Source organism: Bos javanicus, chromosome 9 (genome assembly GCF_032452875.1).
Source record: "Bos javanicus breed banteng chromosome 9, ARS-OSU_banteng_1.0, whole genome shotgun sequence".
Lineage (NCBI taxonomy): Eukaryota > Metazoa > Chordata > Mammalia > Artiodactyla > Bovidae > Bos > Bos javanicus.
This window is the reverse complement of record NC_083876.1, coordinates 91,833,687-91,844,979: the sequence shown is the minus strand read 5'-3', so window position 1 is coordinate 91,844,979 and position 11,293 is coordinate 91,833,687. Positions and strand designations below refer to the sequence as shown.

Here is an 11,293-nt window from a genome sequence, read left to right as displayed (position 1 = left end):
TGAAAACAAGCTTTGAAACAGATATTTGTATGGCGGTGTCACTGCAGCATTACTCACAACAGTCTAATGGTGATCCAATCAGTAGATGAGTGGATAAACAAAATGTAGTATATACATACAATGGAATATTAATTGGCCATAAAAGGAGTAACGTTCTGATACAGGCTACCACACGGAGGAACCTCAGAAACATTACACAGAAACAAAAGGACAAATATTATATGACCACACTTCTATGCGGTAACCAGAACAGGCAAATGAGAAAGTATAATGGGGGTTACCATGGGATCAGTGGGTGGTATCAATAGGCAGTTATTGTCTAACAGGTACAGGGTTTCTACCTGGCAGGATGAAAAAGATCTGGAAATGGTGATGGCTTACACAACACCGTGAATGCACTTAATGCCACTGACATACACTTCAAAATGGCTATGACCGGAAACCATCATATGTTTTGTGTATTTTACCACAACAAAAAGACAACATCCTTAAAATAACCTTCAGCAAAATAAAAGTAGTAAAGGAAAATTTTAGTCATTTTATGTGACCTTCAGAATACCTGAACACAGATTCTCCTTGTCAAACCACCCTAATGTATGAATGGCCACATTTGCCCTGCTCTTCAGAGTCAAGGATTCCTACTAGAACTTCACTTTCAATAAAGAAGGAAACTATTTTCTTTAAAAAAAAAAAAAAAAAAAGTGTGTTGGCCATTGGACCTAGGGGTAGGATAACTCCATCTTTTTTTCCCCCACCTCAGGTGCAGGCAGGAATTAATACCTGCCTGCTATGTCCTTCTTTAAGATTTGGGACAGTCTTACCCTGAATGTCTGCTCCTTCTTCTCCCTGTGGGAAACCTGATCCAGTGTGCCATCAGTCTGACTCCTTTTCAGGCCAGTTGTGACATCGGGGACGTTGCTGAAATCTGCATGAAAAGTGACAAAAACATAGGCGAGTTTGGCCATCTGCACAGAATGGTAGTGACTAGCTTAAAGGCTCAGATAGACAAAGAGAGCAAAGGAAAAAATGAAAACCTAGAAGGCAGGACATCATGGTCCTCAGTGATACAGTAGTTAGCATATGCACAGCTGGGCTTCTGAAATAGACCTGGGCCCTGGCTAATGGAAGCAGCATCATCTGACTGTTTGCTCAAAGAAGGCCAATGACCAATCAAAACAATAACTTAAATGCCTGGCTGATTTTGTCAAACTTGACTGTTGTGCAAACTTCACTAAGTACTTTATATAAAGTGTTGCTCACTTCCCTTTATTTTTGGCTAAGTGATGGTAAAGGATAACTGGGTAAACCAGGGATGTAGCACCATAGATTCTTATTACAACCCACAACCTGCTCATTTGCAAGCATAATTGTTCTTTTTCTGGCATCAACCACAATTGCAATGTAAATCGAAAGTCCCAAGAGGAACAGCAAATCTTCTTAACTTCCAGAGTCAGGGTTAAGAAATAATATAAAAGGTTAAGAAATGATATAAAAGGTTAAGCAGAGCATGTGGTTTTCCAATCTGCACTTATACATGTACACTATTTTCAACAGTTCTTTCCAGGGGTTCTCAAATTAAACTCAAGAAAGATGAAATGACCAGCTTCTATCAAAACCACACACAGGTTTTCATTCTAATTTTTGTATTTAGTAGACTTTCCCCTCAAGTAGGCAAAACCATATGGTTTCTGATTCCAGTTAACTATAACAAGCCATAAAACTCATACCTGTCTGAGTTGATCTAGGCATAAAAGACAGGGATAGACGCTGGCAAACCATCCAGCATGTGGGGGGCAAGGACAGTGGGCTCTAGTAGACCTTTAGAAGCTATGGGAGCCCTAGGAGGTTGATGGAACTCATGGACAGAAATGCTGGTCCATGATCCAGGCTGATATTACCAATCACTACACAAGAGGAGACCTAAAGAAAATGTCTTAATGGTCTACAGAATTCTAGAGCTCTTATTTCTTCTTCCTTTTTCTTCTTCTAACACCCCAACTCCATCCAGAAAAGGACCACATTGTCTAAGCCACACTTCATTGTTGGTGGCTGTAGAGTAAGTTAGCCCCATAATGCAGTGCTGATCACAAAAGCATGGGCCATCCCCGAGCAAATTTTAGGAAGCAACGACAGATGGGGATACCGAACTCACCTCTCCAGGCCCCTAACACCGCACCAGAGAACAGTCCACTTGCCAACAGGCTGACCACGTGAGAAGCAAGGTCAGACTCTAGACCAAACGTGATGCACCACTGGTCCTCCACCACTGAGGCTGCTACACGCACCTCTGTGTAAGGAAGACCAACCAAGCGAAAACAGGCCACATTCCTACTGTATTCAGCACAAACGCACCTCTCCATCCATGCATTCAACACGCACTTTCTGAGAACAGGCCCTTTTCCAGGCACTGTGCAAGGTGCTGGATATACAAAGATGATGAGACGCAGTCCCTGCTCTCAGGATGTGCTTCTGATGCTGGAGGGGGGAGACAGAAAACAAGCACAGCAAACTACCAGAGATGACGTGAGAAGAAGCCACAAGGGCTGAGTAGGGCCACTCTGGGAGGAAGTTAATTCTCCCTGGGGCCCTAACAGCGTTCAGAGCAAAGCAGACACCTCAGCAAAGTCTTAAGAGGGGATAGTGGGGGCCAGGGAGGGGAAGGTAGCCCAAGGGTAGAGGAATTGAATGGAAGGCGGGACTTGGGCAGAAAAACAGGCCAGAAGTCACAGCAACAGAGAGGGAACGAGGAAGAAGGATCCAAATGAATGCAGAATAGCATGAACACATGGAAGTCAAGTGAACAGAGAGTCTGTGCAAGTCAACTCCACGGGTCTCCTCTTTGCCACCTATTTCATGAAAGGATATGCAGACAAGGAAGGCATGAAGGCAGAGTGTGGCTTTCATGTCTCAGGTGACAGGGTGGATGGGTACAGGATGGGGCAGGAGTGGGCAACCCAAGATTGGCTTTGCCAGAGCTGAACCTGAGATGCACGTGGACCTTCCATCGCAACACACCCAGGTGTCTGGTAGTGCAAGAAAGGTCTGCACAGGAATGCGGCTTTGGAGCCATCATCATGCACTTGGCCGTGAAGCCACAGGGATGGATGGTGCTCCCCGGGGAGAATGTGCAGAGTGGGACAAGAACAGGACCAAGGAGAGAACCCTGGAACCACCAAGCCACTGTGCACAGGGGAGGAGAACTCTTTCTTTAGAGAGAAGTCACAGAGAAGTACAAGGGAATCAAGAGCAATGTCACAGACGCCATGAGATAAAAATGTACATTACCTAGGCAACAGAGTCAAATTTGCTTTATGTCTGCCTTTATCTTAAAAATAAAAAGCTCCAATATTTCCAAAGAGTTGTATTAAATACAGGACACGCAATCAACGCATTTATCCATGATGATGATTTCTACAGCACCTACTCTGTGTCAGGTACCGCACTAAGTTCTGGGGACACAAAGATGAAGGTGACCTCAAGTCCCCTGAAGATCTCAGAGACATCACGGCCACAAGGAGCCTTGGAGCCCCGAGGCGCCAGATGGATGCTGGAGAAAATAACACGGCTGATGTCAAAAGCGGGTGCCAAGTTTGAGTTCTGAGTCATCTCTTCAACATATTCACAAAATTTTGGAACTTAGATGCTGGAAACTCCCAGAACCACCTTTTATCTCTTACAAAGGCAAAGTGCTTACCTGCTAACAGAACATATTTCATGCCCTTCCTCTCCAAAGCCAGCCCATCCCAGGACAAAAGGCTTTACTATGAATCAGAGAGGTGCCACTTAATTGCATGGAGCCCCTGGGTGCAGCTGGCATCCTCTCTGAGGCAAGACCTGAACAGGAAGGATCACAGGATCCAGTTCCCACCAAGGCTGGACCCTGGGATCCCAGAGGAGGACACAGCTCTGCCAAGACAGGAAGTCTTGGAGCTGTTCTGCTGCCCAAATTGCAAGAGGGTGACTGGTATCTGGATCCACAGACTCTCTGGGGTGACTGACTCTTTCACCAGCCCCCCGACAATGAGCCAGCTCTGTCCTGGAGGTGACAAAGCACAAGGAAGCCCAGCTTGACAGTGTCCTCCACCTTGGATCTGGGTCCAGGAGCCTCGGATTTCAACTGAACCTTGGTCCCTGTCTGTAAAAAGAAAAAAAAAAAAGGCAGCATGCCCTTGGTATTCTGATTAGAGGAGAAATGAGAACAAAGTAGGTTCTGGAAGAAGAGCAGACTGGCTAAAAAGAAGTGTAGGCCGGTACAATTCGAATGCTGATTTACAAAGTGGTTTTAAACAGGCACCGCGTTGACATCCTGTCCTGGGTGCCAAACGCCTGTGTATAGCCCCACTTACACTCTGCCCACGGCCTGAGCACCAGCTGCTAAAGTGAGTAAATATATCCTTCCCCTCCCAGCCAAAAACGGGCTCCCCACCTTGGGAGAGCCTCCGTGCGGTCCTGCCCCCTTGACACTGAGTTGGATCACTGGATCCCTATCATAGAACCCCAGGCACGTGCTTCCTGCCCACCCCAGGCTCTGCCGCTGCAGAACAGATGTTCAGACGCACTGCACAAGAGTCTTTAGCCAATGTGGTTGTAAATAATGAAAGATAACCAAGTTGCAAACTTAAGTCAAGACATTTATTTATAACCGGTAAATACACTCTTTTTTCTCACCTTATTCCCTATGGAAATTAATAATTTGGGGTGAGGTCTAGTAATTCAAAATATCTAACATCTGGTGCTGGAGAAGCCTCTTGAGAGTCCCTTGGACAGCAAGGAGATCAAACCAGTCATTCCTAAAGGAAATCGACCCTGACTATTCATTGGAAGGACTGATGCTGAAGCTCCAATATTTTGGCCACCTGATGAGAAGGAGCCGACCCATTGGAAAAGACCCTGATGCTGGGAGATATTGAAGGCAGGAGGAGAAGAGGACAAAAGAGGATGAGATGGTTGGATGGCATGACTGACTGAATGGACGTGAGTTTGTGCAAATTCCGGGAGATAGTGAAGGACAGAGAAGCTTGGCATGCTGCAGTCCATGGGGTCGCAAAGAGTCAGACATGACTTAGTGACTAAACAACATCATCTAATTGGCTGACACGAGCTTCTGCTCAATGGTGAGCAGAGATGTCTCAAGTCTTAGGCTCCATTCCTCCGTGTGGACCACGAATTCCATTTATTCATTCCCTGGTCAGATGGACACTGCACGTTCGTGGGGCACCAGGCCCTATGTCCGTGTGGCACATGAGCCCAGCCCCAGACACCTCTCTCTTAAAAACACACATTTTTAGAGAGTAATGACATCCTGGGCAGGCTATACCAAGAGTTGACTGTCCCCTGCTTTCTTGCACTCTCTATCGTGTCTGTGGGGGACTGAGGGAAACATGGGACTTCAGGTATGAGACCCCTGGAAACTCAGTATCTTCCAGTTCTGAGCATCAGTACAGACCCCACAGGTAACACAGTCAGCCAAGTAACTGGCAACCCCAAACTCTTTATAATAAAGGGCAAACACCTGTGTTCAATAACATCCTGGGTACTTACTTAAAATCAGAAATGTTAGGGCTTCCCTGGTGGCTCAATGGTGAAGAGTCCAGCTGCCAATGCAGGACACAGGGGTTTGATCCCTGGTCCAGGAAGACTCCACATGCTGTAGAGCAACTAAGCTTGTGCGCCACAATTACTGAGCCTCTGTTCTAGAGTCCAAGAACCGCAACCACTGAGCCTACGTGCCGCAACTACTGCAGCCTGAGCGCTCTCGAGCCTGTGCTCCACGAGAGGAGACACAGCCGTGAGAAGCTTGTGCACCACAACTACAGAGTAGCCCCACTCGCTGCAGCTAGAGAAGAGACTGTGCAGCGATGAAGACCCAGCACAGCCAAATACATACATTATTTAAAAAAACAGAAACATCAGAATAAATGTTAAAGTTAAGGTCACTTCGCCCACTCGGCCTGTAATCTAAATTCCAAGTTTATATTTCCATCACTTCCAAATTGAGTTGAACAGTTAATATGCAGGAGTGTGAGCTTGGACATTCATTTCCCCTGGGCCCATAAGAAGCAATAGGCTATCCGGGTACTAACTCTGATGTGCACAAAGGGGACTCTCATGAAACAGGTAATACTGGGGGCCAGGAGGAGGGCTTGGAGGTCTTGGCGGGGTGGGGGTGGCCCTGCCAATCTCTCTGGCTGCTTACTCCCTCCAGGAACCTTCACTCTGCTCAGCCAGCAACCAGGATGTCGGCTCATATGACTGATGCCTCCCCACCAGCCTGGTCTTGCCGGCTGCCTCCTCCTTACCCAACCAGGCAACAAGTTCCTCCCAGTCTCTGACACCCACCCAGGTGGCTGTCAGCAGCGCCCAGAGACACCCGGCGGCTCCCGGCTGTAGGAGGGTGGGCGAGGTGCTCTGCCCAGACCTCAGCTGGTTCCCAGAAAAGAGAGATCCAGAAAGTCTGAGCAGGCCGCCTGCATTCTCAGGAACAGCAACTCTAAGAGGAATCGAGTTAAAAACTCAGTATTATATCAAGCCCAAGGCCAGAAATAAACTCACATGAGAGAACATTTGTTTTCCCCTATTTAATACAATAAGACTTAAAAAAAAAAAAAAGAATTAATGGTAGTCATAGCATCAGGACAAGCTCTGCTTTGGTTTGTGGGCTGAGGAGTGATTTGAAGGAGATTGAAAGGATAAGCAATGAGAATGGGAATTATTTCGAAACTGTGCTTTTTGTGCTTGAAAGCATATTATATACTGATTCTCATTTCTCAAGCTCCAAAGCCCCCCTTTTGATAATACATACTTTTACTATATTGAAATAAAATTCTCTAACATAGGCTACACCCACATCTAATTTCACAAAAAAATAATAAATGCCTTAACAGTAACATAAGAAGTAATTCCCTGGTGGCTCAGTGGTTAGGACTCTGTTTCCACAGCCCAAGGGTGTGGGTTCAATTCCTAGTCAGGGACAAAGATCCCAGAAGCTACTCAGCAAGGCCAATGACAACAACAACAAAGGAAATTCCCTGCTGGTCCAGTGGTTAAGAATCTTCCTTCCAACGCAGGGAATGCGGGTGCAATCCCTGCTTGGGGAACTAAGATCCCACATGCGTGTGTGCGTGCTAAGTCACTTTAGTTGCATCCAGCTCCGTGTGACCCCATGGACTACAGCCCGCCAGGCTCCTCTATCCATGGGATTCTCCAGGCAAGAATACTAGAGTGGTTTGCCACGTCCTCCTCCAGGGGATCGTCCCGATCCAGCAATGGAACTTGCGTCTCTTCTGTCTCCTGCATTGGCAAGCGTGTTCTTTACCACTAGCAACACCTGGGAAGCCCAAGGCCCCACATGCCACGGGGCAACTAAGCCCCATGCCACCCAGTGAAATTAAAAAAAAAAAAAAATCCACCACAAGGGAAAAGAATTAATGGAAAGTAACATACTCTTGTTTAAATACATGTCTCAATATGTAAATGCTTGGACACAACCAGTCTAGCAGCTGTGATGAAGCTGTGAGAAGCCTGCCCACAGAGATTCACAGGGAACGTCTCCACTTCATCAAAGACCAATGGCAGCATGTCTTGGTGGAGATTTAAATGCCTGTAGGGCACTGCCAACTAGATGCCTCTAGCTGTGGCATGGGGGTTTAGTTGCCCCATGGCATGTGGGGCCTTGGGCTTCCTAGGCAGTGCTAGTGGTAAAGAACCCACTTGTCAATGCAGGAGATGTAAGAGACGGAGGTTCCATCCTTGGATCGGGAAGATCCCCTGGGGGAGGGCATGGCAAACCGCTCCAGTATTCTTGCCTAGAGAATCCCATGGACCTGATTTTTCCAAGCGGGCAAAAACTCTTGACAAAGTTCTGAACAAAACAAAGGTCAAACTTCCCTTGATGTACTGAGGTGTTGCACTCCTAGAAAATTCAAAGTACCCACAGTACCCTATGGAGAAGGCAATGGCACCCCACTCCAGTACTCTTGCCTGGAAAATCCCATGGATGGAGGAGCCTGGAAGGCTGCAGTCCATGGGGTCGCTGAGGGTCAGACATGACTGAGCGACTTCACTTTCACTTTTCACTTTCATGCACTGGAGAAGGAAATGTCAACCCACTCCAGTGTTCTTGCCTGGAGAATCCCAGGGATGGGGGAACCTGGTGGGCTGCCGTCTATGGGGTCGCACAGAGTCAGACACGACTGAAGCGACTTAGCAGCAGCAGCACAGTACCCTATAGCCGTGGGGAAGAAATAATCTGTGTCCGTTTGTAAAATGGACCTGGTTCGTGTGGTTCTCACCATGTGAACGTCCAGGAGCTCGTCTCTGCAGAGGGAGCAGCTGATCTGAACAGGCAGGACATCCTGTACCACAACCCCAAGCAGTAAAAAGCACCTTCCTCCAGTTCATATGAAAACCAAAAACAGACCCATACGCTTACAAAATATCACTGATGGGCAGCGCCTTGATGGCTGAGAACTGCCCCTGCCTCTCTCCATGCCTGGGACTTCAACTTCACCTCTGGGAGGGTCAGTGACATCAGAGAATACCACCTATACCAAAAACCACACAGTTCACAGCCAGTGCAAAGGGCATGCTAGCTCCTCACTTCCTTAAGAAAGAGGACATACACGCACTACAGCAATTTAAAGGACAGCACTCTGATAAATAATGTAGAATATTTAACTGGGATTTTCATCTTGGGATAAAAAATGTCTTGTCTGATTAATCATTAGCCCTTCGACTTGCTCTGAGTTGAAAACTACAGAATGATAATCTTCTATGAAGATGATGGAAAGAAAAATCTAAAAAATAATATCAAAGAAGTTACAAGTAAATAATAAATGGTTTAATCAAGTTTTCAACCACAGAATCTCCTGTGGCATGAAAGCTGTACATCCTTGACAGTTAACAGTTTTATCTCTACATTCATCCCTCAGTATCAGAGGGGGGCCAGTTCTAGGACCCTCAGGGAAATCAAATTCGAGGATGTTCAAGTCCTTTACAGCACAGAATAGTTATTTTCCATTCACGGTTGATTAAATCCGAGGATTCAGAACTTAAAAGTAAAGAGGGCCAACTGTAGTTACGTTCAGGCAACACAATTTGGTCTAGAGCCACACCACCCATAATGTGCTCGATCTTGTCAGGTATACAGCTGGTGTCAATTATATTCTTAGTCTACTCAATTTATTCAGTTTCTCAGAATTTCTACTCTGTAATTTCATAAATGAACAGCTTATAAAGAATCAATGAATTTTACATCTGAAAAGAATCTTAAAAAGTATCCAATTCCTTCATCTTATCTTCATCTTATCCCGTATCTTGTTATTTAAAACACCATGAGTGCCTACCATTTCAGGAAAAGGTAAAGATTTTGGTAAATGAAGGCTGCCCGTAGAAGGAAACAGCATTTCGTAAATTCAAAATTACAATATTTTTTCAGTTCTCCAAGCTTCACCCACTATATAAAATTCTAAACTAACGTTTCCAACACACATTGAGCATCGACTTCATTTGCACAGAAAAGCTTAACGTCTCTCACTTTTTAATTTCAACTTGCAGGCTTTGTATACCATTCATCATTTTTAATTAACTCAGATTTCCCTACATTTTGCTCATGCTTTTACTTAAAAATGCAATGGTTTGCGACATCTTTCATTAATGATATTGATGTGCACTGTCATTCAGGCAAATATTAATTGTCATCGATCAGTGAAAGACAATGAAATCAAACTATTTAAATAAAAAACAGAAGGACTATACAGTGAGAGAAAAAATAGCTATATTTGTTGACTATATTCAAAGGCTAGTCAAGTCCTAACCTGCACCATTAACAAACAGATCACTATTACTTTATGTTCTTCTGACAAAGATAAAAAATAATCTACTTTTCAGAAGGTATCTGGGACTCTACATTTCTTTATTGTTATTATTCTTGTGTCAAGGAAATTCAAGGCAGCAGTTTGAATATCATCATTAAGCTTGTAGAGAAGGAAATTCTATCATAACAGAAATGCCATCCAGAAAAATGCAATTTCACAAATCTTCCAAGTGCACTTGACCTCAGGTCATTCCAATTGGTGACGTTGTTGACAATGCAAGGTCTCTGGCGATAAACAGAGAGAAGTAAATACTGGTACTAAATGTTTCTTAATAGCAGGCTGCCATGATTTGATTCACTTATCTTGTGATAAATATTCTCAGCATCTGAAAGGACATTTAGAGGAACAGGACTGTGGCGGGTGTTTCCAAGGCAGGCATGTGCTGCAGGCCACCTCCATGCGCATTACAATGGGGTGGCTTCGGAGGCCTTCCTGGAGGAGGGGGAAGGAACACAGGTGTGCCCATGCTCTGGTGCTCCAGGAGGCTCTGGCTGGGGGGGAGGGAGGGGCGCCTTCCATGGCACATTATCCGGGTCCTTGGTGGAAAGTACAAAGTCCATGGCAACAGGATGTTCAGCCAAAGCTTTTGTTCCACCAGAACCTGATCCCTGCAGAGCTGGGAGGACCACCCAGATGTCCCAGTTATATTCAGAGGCATGTAACATACACCACTGCATTTCTGATACTTAAAGAACTTTGATAAAGAAGTATGTAAGTCCAAAACCCTGACAAGCTATTTAGCTGGAATTCTATTCAAGACCCTGAGGACTTCCCCAGTGGTTAAGAAGTCCAAGGCAGGTAACACGGGTCTGATCTCTAGTCTGGGGAGATTCCACATGCCACGGGGCAACAACGCCCACGTACCCTTCAACTACTGAAACCTGAGTGCCCAGAGCTTGTGCTCTGCAACGAGAAGCCACCCAGTGAGAGGCCTGAGCAACTGGCAAGCAGCCCCCACTTGCTGCGACTAGAGAAAGCCCAAGCAAAGCAGCGAAGACCCGGGGCAGCCATAAATAAATAATTTACAAACTTAAAGACCCTGAAGAAGAATCCTAGCAACAAATTACTCACAAGTTTCTACTGGGGGATGTGCTGTAAGAAAAAGGAAACCTGAAGATCACCTCCTACTGTACGGTAGGATTAAAGAGGGTTTACAAAGAGCATTATTCAGCCATAAAAAGGATGAGTGCTTCATGCAACAACATGGATAAAGCTAGAAAACATCATGCTAAACAAAAGGCAGACACAACAGGCTACATATTGTACAATTCCATTTCTGTGCAACAGCTGAACAGGCAAGTCCATGGAAACAGAAAGCAGAGAAGCAATTGTCGAGGGCTGGGAGGAGCAGAGAGGAGGGGAGACTGCTGATGGGCACAAGCGTTTCTTTTCTTTCCATTTATTTTTTTTTTGTGGTG

General features: G+C 45.5%; 1 protein-coding gene across 5 annotated transcripts in view; it reads right to left on the bottom strand.

Moving 5' to 3' along the window:
- Positions 1–11,293, bottom strand: part of TIAM2 (TIAM Rac1 associated GEF 2) — a 239,432-nt gene that overhangs the window by 49,918 nt on the left and 178,221 nt on the right. For 4 of the 5 annotated variants that reach the window (XM_061428385.1, XM_061428388.1, XM_061428386.1 and 1 more), the window contains one exon: positions 822–925. The exons of the other annotated variant lie outside the window; for it this stretch is intronic. In XM_061428385.1, coding sequence (XP_061284369.1) covers positions 822–925 — 104 coding nt within the window. The remainder of the gene's footprint in view (positions 1–821; positions 926–11,293) is intronic. 5 annotated transcript variants of the gene reach the window in all.